The 19,089-nt window shown below is 40.5% G+C and overlaps 1 protein-coding gene across 2 annotated transcripts in view; it reads left to right on the forward strand.

Annotated features, from left to right (window-relative positions):
* ZNF292 (zinc finger protein 292) overlaps positions 1–19,089 on the forward strand; it is a 63,743-nt gene that overhangs the window by 28,848 nt on the left and 15,806 nt on the right. Inside the window, exons 1-3 of one of the 2 annotated variants that reach the window (XM_054977763.1) lie at positions 12,759–12,812; positions 15,899–16,101; positions 18,556–18,692. In XM_054977763.1, the coding sequence (XP_054833738.1) occupies positions 15,928–16,101; positions 18,556–18,692 (311 nt within the window). In that variant the 5' untranslated portion in view covers positions 12,759–12,812; positions 15,899–15,927. Of the gene's footprint in view, positions 1–12,758; positions 12,813–15,898; positions 16,102–18,555; positions 18,693–19,089 lie in introns of those variants that run through there. The other variant, XM_054977754.1, reaches the window with a different exon arrangement.

Consider the following 19,089-nt stretch of genomic DNA (forward strand, 5'->3'; position numbering starts at 1 on the left):
TTAAAGGATTATTAAAGCCTGTGGGTGGAAGAGCAAGGCTAAAAAGTAACAGATGTAATTAGTCACTGGGTAATTTGGACGTGAATAAGAATATACTTTTTATTAGATTAAAATGAATATTGAATACATTCATCATTTTGTTTCATCAGTGAACATCCCACCATAATAAAGGTATTAAGCATGTATACATAGTGAACATAGTCATATAAATTTAACAAGATGATGATTTACCAGACCCCACTACAATGATTTGTTCCTTGTAAAAGTGTAGTGACCATGGTTTTGCATTAATTATAAAATTATATCTGTTTAGCTAAATCTTTTAAAAAATACATTGTTGTTTCAACTGCTTTTTATGAATACCTGTTTACTCAGTTTGTCCTTGTGTTAAATCAGCTTTAGTCAATAAATATATCAATTACACAATTACTGATGTAAGGCTCAATTCAGACCCTACTGAGCTGATTTCTGAACATGGTTTAGCAGTCAGAAACACATAATTGAGTGTGCACACTGCTCCCTTTCCACAAAGCTGTGTCTATCATTGTTTATTTCATTCTAGTAAAGTTAGTTGAACTAGTTGCAGCTTCAGGAGGGTAAATTTCAAGTCGTGGAAATGGCATGTGAGGAAAGGTAAACATCACCACTATCTCTGTAACTTTCTCAATATTTAAAAAATAATCTTGGAGTAGTTCCTAATTCTGACTTGTTCTCAATAGTTTTAATTAGATTCTTCATCTGAATTCACTCCAGCCTTTTCCCAGTTTTGTTTGCTGTGATCATTTCTTTCTTGTCTTCTTCCAAACAATTCTTATTCTTCAAAACACGTTTTCTTATTCATTCTTTACCACATCAATGTGGTACTCTTCCCTTTCCCCCAGACTGTTTCTGTTTGCTGCTGCCCTCCCTCTCCTGGATCCTTTATGGTCCCTCAGAATTGGCCACTGGGGTACCTAAGCGCTGTTTCAGTTGGAGTAACCAACTCAGGCTGTAGCCAATACGTGTACTCTGTCTCTTACATTCTTAAAGATGGGCTGGTATATCCAAGGTTCAGTCTGTCATATCCAATTAAAAGGCTCCCAAGTGCCAGGATTCAGAAAACCTCATTTTGTGTCCTCCTAAGGGGTCTCACTGCCAAGCAGAGTAGACAGATAAATCAAGTCAGCCCCTCTGTATAACGCAGTTTTTTTGTACTGGTATTCATATGATATTATAGCAGAGGCAGTGGTAGTCATAGAGATGCGGTCCAAGAGGAAACTGCTTGTCTGTTCCCAACCCAGTTCTCCAGATCTTTCTAATTGAACACTGTCTAGATCATGGTTTTGTAGAGATGATTTTTAAATCCAAATAATTTAATTTAATTTAATTATATTCCGCCCTCCCCACTTCCGCAGGCTCAGGGCGGATAACAGAATACAAATATACACATCATTAAAACACATTAAAAAACACAATCATATCATCTACAGAAATAATTATTTCTATCTTTAGGGTAGCTAACCAAATATGTTTGAACTATGGGTGTGCAAAAAAAATCAGTAAATCTGAACTGGGAATACTGAACCAGAGAGAAAAATTGGTATTCCCTGAATTTTATGGGTCCCCAAAGAAGGTCCCCTCAGCCACTTTCCATTATTCCCTGTGGAGAAAATTATTTGGGGACTATCCATGTTGCGACGGGTGGCATTTTTCAAGGAAACTCCACCAAATTTGCAGGACACCCACTCCTAACTGTCCTCTAAAGTCTCCCCCTCCGTATTTCATGAAGATTGGTCCCGGGGTCCATTTCTATGAACCCTTGAACAAGGTGCCCCCAGCCATTGTTTCCTATGGAGGAAGAGCCAAAGCTGACTCCCACTGCCGAAACACACTGGGACAAGGCTGCCATGGCCAAGGCACACTCCCAAATGCAAGCTGAGCTTATCCCAAAGAAAGCCGAACAGAACAAATGAAGCAAGAGAATGGAGTCCCCCCAAAATCAAAGTGAAAGAAAGGGACCAACATCACACCAGAGAATCACATCCATTCCACCCAAACCAAACTAAAACAAGGAACACTGTTGCAACCTAGCCCAGCAGAAGCAAATTGAAGCAAGGGAAAGCCTTGTGCTTGTGGTTGGCTACTGCTTGGTTCTGTTCTGTGGTGTTCCCCCGCTTGCTGAACTCAGTGCCTGGCTGCAGTGAATGACACTGGTTCTGTTGGGCTAAGTGGCAACATTGTCACATCCCTTGCTTCAGTTTGGCTTGGGTGGAATGGGTGTGATTCTCTGGTGTGGTGGTCCTCTTACTTCACTTTGGTCCTAGATTCCATTCCCTTGCTTCAGTTTTGCTTCTGTTGGGTGTCACTGGATGTATTTACTGCAGTAATTCCCACTGCCAAAGAGAAAAGTTGCAACTTGTCCCTTCAACCCTGGGAACTCCTGCAGGGCAGAGAAAACTCCTGTTTGGGGGCTTTAGGTGTTGTGTCAAATATATTGGCTCATCTCCTAATAATAATCTATTTTTAATAGATCATGCCCTGCACACATCCTTTCTTGAGATCTGTTGCAGTCTCCAAGACTGTCAGTATGCTCTCTTTACAAGATGGAAATAAAGACTTACAGTTTGGGTATATAACAAGAAAAGTAGTTAAGGATGTACTGCTTAATATAATGGAGAATGTATATCTGTTTTAGACAGAGGAATTTAATAGAAGCAAGGGAAAAGGGACAAAGGGTGGGAAAGCTGTTGGAAGTCAACAAAAGGGGGGGAAAGGGAGGGTTAGAAATGAAAAATTTGGGGGAAATTGAATGTAATGTAAAAATAATGGATTCTAACCCAATAAAAATTTTTCAAAAAAAAAAAGTATGCTCTCTTTACAGTGCTGTTTGTTTACAGATAGTATTTTATGAAATCTGAAGGGAAACCAGAGTATTTTACAGATAGTATTTCTTGTAGGGTGTGTGTGTGTGTGTGTGTGTGTGTGAGAGAGAGAGAGAGAGAGAGAGAGAGAGAGAGAGAGAGAACAATTCGGTAGAATGTAAGTATTTACAGGTAGATGCTTTGTTACTTAATTTTGTAGCAGAAAAACACGGACATTTAGTGGAATCTTTAACTGTTTACCTTTCACTAAAAAGATTTTTATTTATTTCAAGAGAGTGTGCACTGTCAGTTTGCGCATGTTGTGATTCTGACTGCCATTGTATTCTTCTCCTGTGAAATTAAAAGGAATGAGAGAAATATTGCACTCAGAATCCAACTTTTGCAGTGCACAGTGCTGCTGGTCATCCTCTATTGTGCATATAATTGCTAATGCAAGGCTGTTGATAGTAAATATTACATAAATAATTAAAGCACAATAAATGAATCCATTGATCATAAATTGTTTTAATTCTGTTTGTATTTCACATTTCAGAATAAGAATTTTGGTCCTTTTGATAATTATTTTACAAAGTAAACCAATTACTGATTCTTTTGGAGATGGTCATTAAGTGTAGCTTGATGTTTTATTGATTTGGTGAGGGAGGATATAAAACCACAAATACATGTAGTAATCCAATAAAGACATCAACTTCTGAATTCATCTGATGACTGCAGAGGTCACATCAAAACCAAATCTAATCCTATTAATATATCTCCTCTCCCATGTTGGAAGGGATATTGTAGCCCCAGTCTGCTGTGGAACTAGCAAGTGATGCTACAAAAAAATGACAGTTAAACTAAGGCGCCCCAATAACTTCTGTGGAAGATACTTAAATTCTGTTGAAACAGATGAGCACACAAGGATGTTCAAGGCATGTCGTTTACAGTTCGTCAATTGTGCAAAAATTAGCATGTTAGCAGTTTGGGGTGCATTTTTTCCCTGAAATATAAAGGAAGTACTTGATATGTTGTCTTTTAATATTTACTGGTATTACTCAAATGAAAATAATTTCCACATAAAGCTTGAATTTATTGTATATAACATTTATTAAACCACATGTTCTTCTTTATAATGAGATACTTCAAGTATTTGTTGGTATGGGGACAGAAAATTAACATGGTTTAATGGTTTTGTTTGCTGAATATAAGTCAAAATAAACATACTGAATCAGATCATCATGTTCTCTTCAGGGCACTGGAAAATTACCTGATTCAGATTTTTCACATCACTGTTGGATATCATCATCATTTGGCTTGTATTACAAATTAAATGTTCATGTAATCAGTGTGTAAGTTGGGGAAATCAGATTCTTCTGGCAAGAATCTTTGTAGAAAGTCTTTTATTTCCTTATTCTTGTAAAGAATCTTTTATTTATGAATTCAGATGAATTTGTCCTTCATATATATACATTCTTTACTACTTTGTGGTCTCTGTGCACCACTCATTTCTGCGTGAGTGCAGACTAGCAATTTGAAGATTTCTAGGGCAAGCTTTTAGGCACAGATGTCCTCTCAGAGGTGCGGCTTTGGCTGCACATGCAGAGGAGGAGGAGTCATGCTTTCTTGCTCAGTTTCTTTGCAACAGCAGCAGCACTATTGGGGAATTAATCTGGAGTTCTCCTCAGGAGTTCATTTTTTTAGTTAGTTTTTAAAAATTAAAAGTAATTAGTCATCTCTTTCCCTCTTTCATTCCCTCAAGTGCTTCTTTTTGCTATCTGTGTACACTAGTCATAGGTCTTATATATAGTCTTATATAATTTTAATCATAAATAGTTATAATGAGTGTGCTGTACCAGTTTTAAGATTCAGTTTCTGAACCCATGCCTTCAGATCCAACCACTCATTAAAACGTCTGAACTGCTTAGCCATTCTTATGCACACTAAAGTTGCATAAGAAATCTGGATCTTCTCCTTGCTGAGACTCAGTGCCAGTAGCCGTGCCACAGCAATCAGTATGGATGAGACCATTGGTTCCACTGTCCTAAAGATTATTCTTGTGTCTGTGCCTATCCTTGGGGTGTTACCAATGATTTAGCCAATCCCAGTGATCCCAAGTCTATACATGAATCTCCCTTTTCCGCTATTGCATCTTTGTCTGAAAATCAACTTTAAGATTCACCAAAAACTTCTCCATGGCCTTTTCAACCTCTCGTGCAGATTCTACATGCACTGTCTGGACATGCTGTCTTAAGTTAAAATCTTGGGCATGGGTATGGCAACACTTTTACCCCATCTCTCCAAAGTATCCACTGTAGTGTTGGGAAAATGAGATGACGTACCATCATACACACACCATTTTCTACATTGACTGGAGCTTGTACAAGGTGATTCTTGTACGCCTCCACAATCTTCCATCCACCTGAAGTGCTACTTCTCTTCCACTAGTAGTTTGTTTTCTGTTTTCAGCACCACAAGTCACACAATCTTCCTTGCAAATTCCATTGGCACTCAGTCTGTCACTGGCCTCATCACCTGTCTTGACATGACTCATCAGTTTTATCTTCACCAGCTCAACAGGAAGGATAGTACCTCCTCTGACTCCAAAAAAGGCATCAGATTGGTCACCAGGCATTGATGTGTCAGAACCACAGGTTCTTTCCCCAAGTGAAGACATTTGAATGTATTCCAAACAACTTCTAAGATCTTTGATATTGGCATTCTCCACAACAACCATGGCTTGATGGAATCTGAACCATAAGCTCCTGTTGTGTTCCTGGTATTTCTAGCCCTACATTTAACAAAAGATACAGAAGGTAAACTGCTTTCATTACTCCTATCTCTAAGAGGATTGTTGCAGAACAGCACCACTGACCCAGGAGCATTGCTCCTTCTTGCCTTCTGGGGACAGGTCTAAGTTTAACCTGTGGCAGGCCAAGTCTCCACCTGCCACGTACCACTTACATTGTGCCCCCCAACCCTCACAGGAGCTATTGCTTCCTTTTCTCTTGTGCCCACTGCCACCACTTGGCCTTAGTGGGAAATGCCCATGGGGAAGGCCAAGGCTCCCCTGTGCAGGTTTGCCACCCAGATTCCTGCTACCCAGCACCTGGTTACTGCATGGACTGTTTGCTGTACTTGTGCACCACTGGGGAATTAGCCAATTGCCAACCACCCCCCTCCTGTGGCATCTGTTTTAGATCATGTGGTTGAGCAGTGGAAGTCTATTTGGTGCAGATATCTACCAGCATTTAAGAAATTTTAAAAAGCATGTATTAAAAGAAAAAATGTTCATGCTTCTAAGCACAGCACCAAAACAAACAAGGGAACTCAAAAAGAAATGGGTAAACATCCCTCTGTCCCTCTACCTGGATATGCCTAACTTAGATCTTCTGTTTATGCAGGCACTCTATCCTAGAAAATTCCAGCTTATTAAGATGTCCTCATACCTTTCATGGTTCAGACCTCCAGCCTCCACTGTCAGCAAGGGGACAGCTTCCAGCTCAAGCCAGCCAAAGAGAGCCCCTTCTTCCTTTATCAGGAGAATTTTTTCTCTGCCCACTCCCTGGGCAGATCAAAGGTGCAGGTCAGAGAGGCTTTTCCTAGAGATTGGAGGAAGATGCCTTTCTGGGATTTTAGTCCTCCAAGGCTCTTCTCCCCTGTACACATATCTGGAAGGGTAAGCTTTTATCAAAATGTCTTCTGGCTTCATCTGCATGACTAAAGCCCAAGGCTGGCTTAGAATGCATGTGATTTTCCCTCCCCCCTGCTATCTCAGCTAGGAGACCCTTTTTAAAGTAGGGGTGAAGGTTTTGATAAAATCCAGATCTACAAACAAAAAGCATTTCTCCACAAGGGTCAAGAGCCTACATTGTCTGCAGCTGGAGGGGTGTGACCTTTTTCCCCATCCTTCACCAGATTCTTTCATGGTGGCTGTGTATCAGGGAAAAGGGAGACATATATCACACTCCACACCAACAGACAATGAAGGCAGGGAATTGAATTGCATGGGTAACAAAATTTCATCATCATTCTTCTTCATCATCATCATCACTAGGTCACTAGTTACAAGTATGTACAACCCTGTTTTATACTTCCACAGTCAGTGGTAAATTAATTAGCCTCCATGGCTTCTTACCAATATTTCGTCTAGGAAATTGTATTGCCAGTGCATTATCACCTCCCCAAAGGTGTCAAACAGATGGCCATTATTTTTAAAAGGGATTCACTCTGCTTGACCAAGAACAAATCCTAACATTGAAGTATATTGCTAAATGTGTATCTGAAACAGTGATTGTTGCCATTTTTCTTTATTGCCATGCTGGCAATGAAGACTTGATTTTTGAAGAAGAAGTTTTATTCAACAACAAGACAGACAATATCTTGGAGAAAGTCCAGAATCTACAGTCTACTCTTTGGTCTGTGGTTTTCACAGCCTCCACCTGCAGATTCCAACAGTGGCAGTGATCTCAAACATCAAGCAGTTTAACCCATCGTGCTTCTCCTTGGGTCAGTCCATGTTCTATAAAACATTTAAGTAAGTTTATTTCTTCATTGATATCACATGACTTTTTTCTGCCACCCATCCCTCACTGAAAACAACATCTTCCAACTCTGGAGGCCATAACATCAGACAGCTGTGTCCTCATTGTCACCATACTAAGCATAGAACTCTGGAGGTTACAGATGTGTTCCACCTGATCGTACTTTTCTTCAGGAGATGAACTCCGTTCCATAGAAAGAGGCAGTAGAAGCTGAACCTTCTTCCATACTACTCTCATTTTGTCAGTGTTCAACAGAGAAAGCCCTTTTCCTGAGTGCTGTAGAGCAGCCACCCAACCTCCCCCCTTTGTAAATCACCATGGTAGTGCTCAGCACTCTCTTGTCTTAGATTTACCAGTACCCTTCTCCAGGTAGTCCAGTGTAAGGATCTGCCAGGTAACTCAAAAGACTTCGCTGCATGAACTAAAGAACTTTGTTGATAGGCTACCAGTTTCAATACCTTACTCCATTTTTGACAGGAATGACATTTCCCTACAAGCACAAGACATATATAGGGTTCTAAGTGCAGGTGAATTCCCAGATTTCCACCCCTGTACGGTAACTGTCAGCTACATTCAAATGCAAGTATCTAGGCAGGAAAAAGCAAGAGTTGATACATGAGAAGTCTCAAGGCCGTGAGGGTCCATGCAAGCATCGCTTCCCAGGCTAAGGAGAGAGGAGGTTAAGAGAACATACAGATAACAATAGAGACAGCCCCCCCCTTAACATACTTTCACATCACAGTCAAGAAATAGCTTCAGCCTGTAGTTATACCCGTAACGTTAGTGCACAAACAGTACACAGGATTTTGTTGGGTATGACAGGTGACCACCTGACATCTAGGTTGTGATGCACAAAGACCATGAAGGAGTAGAAACAGATTGCTTACCTGTAACTGTTGTTCTTCTGAAGAGCTATCTTTGCATTAACATGCCTGGTCTGCCTTCCCTGCAACAGTTGCCATTGATTTGCTGCATTGTATTCTTAGTTTTGGAAGGAATTGAGTGGGAATGTGTGACTCCTTCCCCTTGGGCATGTACAATCATATCTGTCTTTTGAGGGGAGAAAACTTAGGTGCCTAAAAGCTAACTCTAGAAATTTCCAAATTGCTGCTCTGCACAGGCAGAGAGCCCATAATCATGAATACATAGAGGACCACTCAAAGAATAATAATGAGCAAGTGACTTGTTTATTATGACTGTCTTTTTGTGGCTGTAGCATTACTTTTGTATATGCCCCTTTCATCCCATTTCATCACTTTCTCTCTAAAAACTAATTAGAGTGATGAATTTACCTGCAAGGATATGTTTTCATATTATAAAACTACTTAATCCAGTTTGTCTGAGGGATGCTTGCAGTGGCATTTTTAATTGATTTTTTTTAATTAACTTTGTCATCTTAGCCATGTTGATGTATTTTCTAAATTATCTTTAGAGATGGGATGGACAGAAAGTTAAGTATAAAACCATCTGGCTTCTTCTCCGATTACTTTCTCATCTTACCATTATGTTCAAGTAGTTTCTACCATTGTATTTATTATATGTATACCAAGTAGGCAAACACCAACTCGCGTGCTAAACAGTAGAGTGCCAGACCATTTTGCTTGGTTCCTGAGTCTGTTCTCTGATCTTAAAGCACTGACAACAGTGCAGAGGTTCAGTTTGCTCCCAACATGTTTCTTTGCCCCCCTATTTTGCTGTCATACCACATCTTCACAGGTAAATGCTGCAGTTTTGTTGGCGGTCAGGGTATATAGAAAGGTTGCTTACCACTAATGTTTATCATTCAGCCACTGTCTAAAAAGAAAACTTGCAATAATTTTATATTTAGTTCCTTTAATTTAAACTTAATCACCATAGGGTGTCTTGCATAGGGGATGAGCCCTCACAGTGTCACTTCAGGGGTGTCTTTAATTGTAGCTCTTTACTTTTTTCCTCCATGAATGAATTGAAGTCACATATATAGATAGAAGTAAAGAAATGCATTTGTGGATGCATTTAGAGTTGGTTTTAACATACTGATAGTGTTCCACAATTCTGGGGATGGGGGAAATTTTGTGGCTTCCAAAACACAGTTTGTCTCATAGAACTCAAGAAGGGAGGTATAAAGTATTCTCTCTCTGTTAGAGGAGTCTTGTGTCATTTTGAAGACTGAAGCTTGGATCTTACTTATTTGGATGCTGTATTTGCTAATTCCCCTTTTCTGGCTTTAATCCCCACTCTGGTCCAAAGGATCTGCTGGCAGGCTGCAGCGGAATGGGGGAATCAGCAGCCCTGCCTCCCTTCAGCTTATGAAAAGCTTAGGTAAGGCTCCAACCTGTAAAGCAACCACATGCCTGCAGACAAAATGGGAGTCAGCTCAGGTTTGGTCCCATTGGCTGCCCCTGCCTAACACTACTGCATTTGACCAGGTGAGTGATAGGACCACATCCCCAGGGATGGCCCTGGTGACTGCCCCTGGTCCCCAGAATGCCACCACCAAGCCAAATGAGAAGCGAAAGCACATCCTTGGAGATAGAAACACCTAAGGAGTGAGAGAGGATTGGGAGAGGCTTTGGCTCAAGTTGCCCAGCTTACGTAGAATTGGTGGTGGGGGTAGGAATAGCTGGTGTGCCTGAAGGGAGCTAAAGTAGGATCCAACACCATCGCAGTTGCAGAGGCAGTGTGACTGTTAGTTTACATTTTGAACCCTCTGCACTCAGAGCCAAGGAGAAGAGGACAGAGTAAGGCCCCAAGGTGAGAGAGAGCGCACATGGGAGAAGTCAGCAAAGGGGAGAAACTGGATGCAGTGAAACCCCTTATCTCTCTTATTTGAGGTCCCAGGATCACCTGGAAAGCTTTTTGCCTGTGCCAGTGCTGTTTATTTCTTGGACAGCAAATTCTGAATACAATTTGTCTTCCAGAGCAGGGGTCCCCAACCCCCGGGCCACGAACCGGTACTGGGCTGCACAGGAGGTGAGTGGCGGGCGATTGCAGAGCCGGCTCCAGGGAGCAGGCGAGGTAGGCGGTCACCGTCTTGGGAGGGGTGGACACGCCTCGCCTGGCCGGCCCTGCACTTTTCATTAGAAATATGACCTGACTCCCATCATGCCTCTGGGTCTCTCCTCCGGCTCCCAGCCAGCACATGCAAAGTTGCTGCCTCGTGCTGTGGTTGGTGTAGCTGCGCTTGCTGGAGCTGCTGCCCTGCCCTGCCCTCGCGCCTTTGTTTGCTGGGTCACTGCCGGGCAGCCAGCCACCCTGAGTGCCGCCTGCCCCAGTCTACCTCTGCCTCCTCTGGTCACCACCAGGCCCGCTGGGCAGCCAGCCGCCCTGAGCATCGCCTGCCGTCTGTCTCTGCCTATCTCTTCCTCTCTAGTGGCATGGCCACTGCTGGAGAATGGAAAAGTGCCACTGGCCTCCTGCCTGCACAGTTGCACTAAAAAATACAGACCTCGTGGCGGTGTAGCTGCTGGGCGGCTCTGTGTGCTGCGGCTGGCTGCTGCTGCTGTTGCCCTCTCCAACAACTGGTCTGTGAGTACTGGCCTTATACTGTGTCTTCTGCTGCTGCCGGCCTGGGCTACTGCCTGCCTGTACCTGCTGCTAACCCTAGCCAAAATGAGTAAAAAAACAAACATTGCTGAAGAGCTTCTTTGAAAAGGGGGGGAAATACCCAACGATGAGGCAGCAGAGGACTCTAAGACTGCCAACAAAAAGAAAGCTGTATTTAAAAGAAAATACCAAGAGTCCTACTTAAATTATGAGTTCATTGCAACAGGTGATTCACATTCTCCAAGCCCGCTTTGTATAATACATGGCGACTGGCTATCCAACGAAGCCATGAAACCTTCAAAACTGCTTCGCCACATGGAGACCAAGCACCCTGCATTAAAAGACAAGCCTTTGGAGTTTTTCAAAAGAAAAAAATGTGAACACAAACAGAAGCAATTATTGAAGGCCACCGCTTCATCAAATGTGTCTGCACTGAAAGCATCATTGTTAGAGGCTAACCACATTGCTAAAGCTAAAAAGCCCTTTACTATTGGTGAAGAGTTGATCCTGCCTGCTGCTAAGGACGTTTGTCGTGAACTTTTAGGAGAGGCTGCAGTTCAATGGCACGTGTTCCTCTTTCGGCTAGCACCATAACTAGATGAATTGATGAAATAGCAGAGGATATTGAGGCACAATTGTTAGAGAGGATTAATGAATCACCATGGTACACAGTCCAGGTTGATGAGTCTACCGATGTTGACAAGGCAACAATGCTTGTTTTTGTGTGATATATTTTTCAGGAGGATGTGCATGAGGATATGTTATGTGCACTTTTTTGCCAACCAACACCATAGGTGCAGAACTATTCAAGTCTTTGAATGACTACATATCAGGAAAACTGAATTGGTCATTTTGTGTCGGTATCTGCACCGATGGAGCGGCTGCCATGACTGGACGGCTTTGTGGTTTCACTACTCAGGTCAAAGAGGTCGCTTCTGAATGTGAGTCTGCACACTGTGTCATCCATAGAAAAATGCTGGCTAGCTGAAAAATGTCACCTGAACTTAACAGCATTTTGCAGGATGTGATTAAAATTATCAACCACATTAAACCACATCTGTTCGCGCAGCTCTGTGAGGAGATGCACACGTCTTCTGTTATATACAGAAATGAGATGGCTTTCTAAAGGTAGATCACTGGCCAGAGTTTTTGAGTTACGAGAGCCGCTCCAGAGATTTCTTTTAGAAAAACATTCACCACTGGCAGCACATTTCAGTGACACAGAATGGGTTGCAAAACTAGCTTACTTGTGTGACATATTTAACCTGCTCAACAAACTTGATCTGTCACTTCAAGGGAGAATGACAACTGTGTTCAAGTTGGCAGAAAAAGTGGCTGCATTCAAAGCCAAACTGGAATTATGGGGGCAACAAGTGAACATTGGAATTTTTGACGTTTCAAACATCAGAGATTTTGAAAGAGACTGAGCCAGGACCTTCTTTCTCCCAGCTAGTACATGATCACCTAGCTCAGCTTTCAAACAGTTTGAGTATTCCCAACCACAAAAGACCCCCAAACTGGGAAGGGATGGATATGAGACCCATTTGTGAATAAGCCACGTTTATCGACTTTGACCGTGCTAGAAGAGGATCAATTGCTTGAGATCGCAAATGATGGCTGCCTTAAAAGTATGTTTGAGACAACTTCAAATCTCCATACTTTCTGGATTAAAGTCAAAGTGGAATATCCTGAGATTGCCACAAAAGCACTGAAAAGCCTGTTTCCATTTCCAATATCCTATCTTTGTGAAGCAGGGTTTTCTGCAGGGACAGGAACCAACATGAGATCACAGAGTAGACTGGACATAAGCAACACACTTCAGGCGTCACTGTCCCCTATCACCCCCAGATGGGACCGTCTAGTTGCAGGGGGGAAAGCCCACGGCTCCCACTGATTCTACATTGAGGTGAGTTGTATAATTATTTCATTATATAGTGTAATAATAAAAATAAAGTGCACAATTGTATCATCCCAAAACCACCACCACCCCAGACTGTGGAAAAATTGTCTTCCACGAAACCAGTCCCTAGTGCCAAAAAGGTTGGGGACCGCTGTTCCAGAGCACAATCTCTGTGACAATGATGGGAGTGGCTGTCACTCTCACCACTTAAGTCCATCCCCTGGTTACTCCCGTCTTCCCTGCTCCCCTATCCCAGTTGGAGAAATTGAGCATGCTCTGGGAAAACTTGCTGTGCCAGCAAGAAGCAGTGATAGCTTCTTTACCACAGATCAGCACAGGCAAGATTTATATATCAGGTGAATGGGAGGGAGCCATTCATGGGACTGCAGCTGGCAGGGTCTGCTTCTCTTTGCTTTATCACTTCTGCTCAAGCTCCTTGTCTTGCTGGTTGCGCCTGTGCTCTCCTCCCCAAACGAGTTGAGTGAGGCAAGTCCCTCCATGAGTGTCTGGGCACTTCAAGGATGCGCATGGCAAAGTTTCCCCCATTGTGGTAGTGGAGAGTTTGCTGGTTTTGCAGGATCCTTTGGCACTGGTGGTAGTTGCCTTCCTGAAGACCAAAAAGAACTTGCATTCCTTTGCTCTTTCCATTCTGCCTCTCATTAAGATATGTATTTACAGTGTAGGTCTCTGCATAGTTGATTTCAGAAGGCTAAAAGTGGAGTAATTATATGTAGTTGCACTGCTAGTCCCGGAATTGAATTAGTTTCAATCTAGCCCCCCCCCACCCTTTCCTGAAGTTACCTGAAAGTTTTTGGGAAAGAGCCCATAGAACATACATGCTTCATGTTGAAGGGTCATACATTTAATCCTTGGCATCTCCAACGAATCAAGTTATTAATATCTTAATAATCTTAATCTCTTAATAATCTTAATACTAATTAGTATTACAATTAGTATCCTTTTTTTTGCATTTTGATAGTTTTAGTACACATGAGTCAACTGAGTTACCCTTATGGCAGATCCAGCCCTCGTAACAAATGAGTCAGTCAGACCTTTAAGATGCCACAAAAGTTAGGCCTTGTCGCTACTCCTCTGAATTTATTATATTGAAACAAGAATGGGAAGTAACCTTGAGGGTTACTACTAACTTTTTGGTTTAAGAAACATTTTCCTCAAATATTGCCTGACACCATTAATCACCAGTAACCCTCATCCCTAAATCCCCCACCTGGCTGGCTCTCTGGGATTAGTGAATGGCTGCTGAGTGGATAACATCTGCCTTTTAAAATGTTTGTGCCTTTGTTGAGACTAAGCAGTTAAAGAATGTTGCTTCTGACTTACGGCAACCCTATGAATTGGCAAGCTCCAAAACATCCTATCATTGATAGCTTTGCTTGCGTCTTGCAAACTGAAAGTGGAGGCTTCCTTCAATCATGCTGGATCTTCTTCTTTTCCTACCGCCTTCAACTTTTCATAGCATTGTTGACTTTTCCAGTGAGTTTTGTTTTCTCGTTATGTGACCAAAGTACAATAATCTCAATTTCATCATTTTAGCGTCTACGGAGAATTCAGGCTCAATTTGATCCAAAACCCACTTATTTGTCTTTTTGGTTGTCCATGGTATCCTTAAAACTCTCCTTTAGCACCAGATTTCTAATGAATCAATTTTCTTCCTGTCAGCTTTCTTCATTATCCAACTTTCACATCCATACGTAGTAATGAGAATTCCATAGTGTGGATTATTTTGATCTTCGTCCCCAGTGATACTTCCTTGTCCTTTAAAATCTTTTTTAGTTGCTTCATGGCTTTCCTTCCAAGTCTCAGCTTTCTTCTGATTTCTTGGTTGCAACCTCCCTTTTGGGTGATGATTGACCCAAGGCATAGGAAATCTTAACAATTTCAGTTTCTTCATTGTCAGCCTTCAAGTTATGTAATTCCTTCGTGGTCATTACTTTTGTCTTTTTAATGTTCAGCTGTAATTCTGCTTTGGCACTTTCTCATTTAACTTCTGTTGTCATTTCAATTCTTTACTATTTTCTACCAGTAATCTAGTATCACCTACATGTTCAAATTTTTAATGTTCATTCCTCCGATTTTTGCTCCACCGTCATTTAAATCAAATCCAACTTTCCTTATTATATGTTCAGCATATAGTTTGAACAAATAGGGAAATAATTTACATCTTTGTCTGATTCCTTTTGCCAATTGAAACTACTCTATTTCCCTATATTCTGTCCTAACAGTAGTCTCTTGTGCAGAGTACAGATTGCTCATTGACACAATCAGATGTTGTGGCACACCAATTTCTTTTAAAGTAGTCAATAGCTTTTTATGATCCACACAGTCGAAGGCTTTGCTGTAATCTATAAAACACAAACTGATTTTCTTCTGAAATTCTCTAGTATGCTGCAGTAACCATTGTACATAACATGTACACTATCTTGAGTTCCTTAGAAAAAGGACACAATAGAAACATATAAAGTAATTGATCAATTTTTGTATGTGTTGTAGTAGAATACTACCTAACTAGCATGTTGCAGCATTTGATATATTGTTCAATTATTTTCAGTTCGGTTAAATAAAGATCTCTGTTGGCCAGTTTGTTTTCATATCTAATCTTGTTGCAGCTTTGTTATATTTTGATGTTGCATATCTATAAGGGAAATTTCTGGGCCATCAAGGAGTGCTGACAGAAGTTGTGCAGTTTTCTGTACTTTAATACAATTTTAAATATGTTTTTCTTGTTTAATAGTTTTTGCTTCATTCATTTTTTATCTGCAGTGGTTTTTTCCCAGTTAGCAATTCAAAATCTGTAACTGCAAAATTGCATTAATTATTACAGGGGCTGTTTCATTACCAGTTTTGATTAAAATAGATTGACCAGTCTTCTCCATGCCATCTGGCTTATTGGAATTCATATAGTTGAATCTGTTTATGCCTGATAGATTAAAATACCTTTTTTGTATAATCTTGAATTCCTGCAAACTCTTAATTATTCATATTTTTGATATCCTTTAATGAGTATTAAATGTTGAAAGTTAATCACTTTATGTAGATCTGAGGGGTAACAAAATGAAACTGTTGTCTTTCAGTGAATGAATTTTTAGTCTATGAAGGTCCTATGCTACTGGATATGCGCATTAAGCATCTGATGAAATCAAAGCTTTTAACTCAAGCAACTATTCTAGCAAAACTATGCTCTGATCACCCAGAAATTGGTATCAAAGGCAATTTTAAACAAACTTACCTAGTCTGTCTTTGTTCTGGATCACCAAATGAAAAACTAATGCAAGAGGTGAGTATATTTTATGTGACTTTGATAGCTACAGTGTTTGAAGTCATTCCACTGGGAATGAAGTATTAAGAAAGCTTTTATGATTTCATATTGGGAGGATCTTTCAGAAAGAAATTCTTGAACAGTTAAGTTTGAATCAGTTGACATAATAAAATATAAGACTTATTAAGTGCTGCTGAGATTCTTATTGTAATGCAGGAAAGAGTATATCATTCAATTAGGAAATACTAGGTCGGATCAAGACTTAAATTTTCCATCAGCAGAATGGGACTTTCCTAGTTTCCCCTCCTATTGCAACCCATCGATCTCGACAAAATGCTACTCCTAGACAATAATGAACTCTTAAACAACAGTGAAAGGAGGGAGCGGTCTGCTGTGGGAAGGGGGCATTGACAGAAATTTCCAACTTGGTCTGGATCCAACCCACTGTTTATACAATGCCTGTAATTGATCATTAGCTCTTTGGGTAAGGTGAGATGTGTCTTAAAACAAGCACAAAAGATTCTTAGGTATTTTTGAGTAAACACCTTTCCAAAGGAGGTCCTTAAGATTGAACTATGATCGCCGAATTCTAAGTGACAAATGCTTGAGAGATGCATAAATGTCAGAACCCAGCTTAATTGAAACTAACAGATTTGCTCAAACTCTTGAAGAGAAATGACAAAATTACTCTAAGTGGCTTTACTATTGCACGAGTCTGCAGATAGCCATCACAGGTCTCTAGACAACAATTCCCTCTGTGGCCCTCCATAATAGCCAGACTCAATACCAGCATCATATGAAAACAAACCACTTGACTTTCAAGGCGCCTAGAGTGACTAGGTCACCTACATCCCCCCACACACATACACCACTATCTTGGTGGACCTGTTAATGTCATTCTTAAATGATTTTGAAAAAGACATTCCTTTGCAAAAGCCTGTAACCTTAATTTTCAGGAAAAAGTATGGAATCCCTATTAAAACTTGATTTTGTTCGCATAGGGTGTTTCATACAACTCTGCAATTCTAGTGGACAAGCAAGCAGGTGTGACTGTCATCTTTTTACAGAACTCGTGTTTATGCACAGACTAGTTTAAATCTAGTTCCTACTGAAGTGATAAACCTATTGGGGGTGCATCACTTCAGTCTGATTGCATGGGCTCATATAATGGAATGGTTTCCAGAGGAAAAACGTGTAGATATATATCAAGGAAACAGGTTGTGGTCTAACCACCTCACTTGCTTTGCGGAAGAGATTTTTGTATGGAGAAGTTCAGTCATGTAGTCTAGAAGTGGTACAGCCCACACTTTAGTCCTAAACATCTATTATTTATTATTAATTTCTAGTAAATCTTGCAATCCAAAGTGCTATATAATTTTTCTTAAGTCTCACACCTACCTTGTGAAAAAGGCAGTATACACATTGTTACATCTTTACATTCACAGATCTGTTGTTCAGAGCGTAACCTGCAAAGTACAGGCACAATTTGAAAGTTAGGCCTGACTGCTTTTTTTTTCTCCTTTGCACCTTCCTCCTCCACAGTCTTCTCCCTCCTATGTCTGGATGGTGGTATTTGAAAGATACCTGAGGCTACTGCCTATTTTGTCTACATAGTAGATCCAGGTAGGGTGTTTCACTGAACCCTACCAGTTACTTCTGCCTCCTTTTAGCTGCCACCACTCAGCTTTCCTGTAAAATGCATCTGCTCAAGTTTATAGTCAAGTCCTAGTTTAAAGATAGATAACTTCCTGACCTGCTCATGGTAGATGGGTAATGGGTATAAGAGCGTTTTTTAAAAAAGAAACCATTATTTTTTGGAAAAAAACAGAATATTCAAATTTGTATTACTATGAGCAAGTAGATTTATTCAAAACATCTCTGCCCCAGCAGCTCAGCCATCTAGGTTAATTGTAACAGATCTCAATGATGTAACATGTACTAAACTGGTAGCTATATTTTTTCCTTTTCTGTACTATCTTAACAGTAAAAAACTTTCTCTTTTTAACTCTCTAGGCTCCATCACTCCTTGCTCTTCAGTCTTAGCCAGTACACTCCCAGCTGCCCAGCTTTAACCAGTACAATCCCTGTCATTCCTCTTCAACTGTTAGTTCTCAAATGTTTCTCCTCTTTTAGGCTTGGATCCCACCAAAAAAGTTATCACTGAGAGAAGGGTTTCCATCAGTAGGGTGACTTACTCTTGGAGAAGGTGCAGTGGCATGTGAAAACAGAGGAGAGAATAGATTTTGAGTGCAAAGGAAGAGCATGTGAATCTACATAATTTAACAAAATATTTATCCAGTTTATACATAGAAATTTTTATTTGACTTTTTGGTCCTGATTTCTTTTATCTAGTGCTTGTAAGCTTTCCTTTGTTTCTTAAAGTTTATTAGATCAAATTTTAAAACCTTTTGATGTGACCCAGTTATGTTTTGACTGAAATTTAATGATCACTTCTTTTGTCTTCCACTTCAGATTGCAGACATAGATTGTAAAGATGCTTTAGAAATGATCTGTAATCTAGAATCTGAAGGAGATGAAAAGAGTGCTCTGATTTTATGTGCAGCATTTTTATCTCGACAACTACAGCAAGGAGAGATGTACTGTGCATGGTAGGTTGTTATCGCCCTTTGAACTGTTCTAGAGCTATGCAGCCAGGATATAGGACATTTCAAATGGAGTCATGGAGTAAAGATGACAAAGGCTTCATTGTATAGCAAATTATAGTCAAGGCCCATTAGAGTCCATTTCTCTGGATTAATGTCCATGAAACATTATGAAAATGCTAGTTTTACTCATTTCTTTATTTCACAGAAACTTCTCCATGTCTTTGCAATAACCTAACACCTAGTATATACTTCTAGGATATACTTTAATATCATTGATATTAAAGTTCATTTTAGTATATGAAGGAATTAATTTTATTTGGAATCCTGTGAGGCTATTTGATCTCTCTTCTCCCTTCATAACAACATTTGGTGAGATTATGTCACATTAATTACTATGACT

The sequence above is a fragment of the Eublepharis macularius genome, chromosome 1 (assembly GCF_028583425.1).
Source record: "Eublepharis macularius isolate TG4126 chromosome 1, MPM_Emac_v1.0, whole genome shotgun sequence".
NCBI classification, from domain to species: Eukaryota; Metazoa; Chordata; class Lepidosauria; order Squamata; family Eublepharidae; genus Eublepharis; species Eublepharis macularius.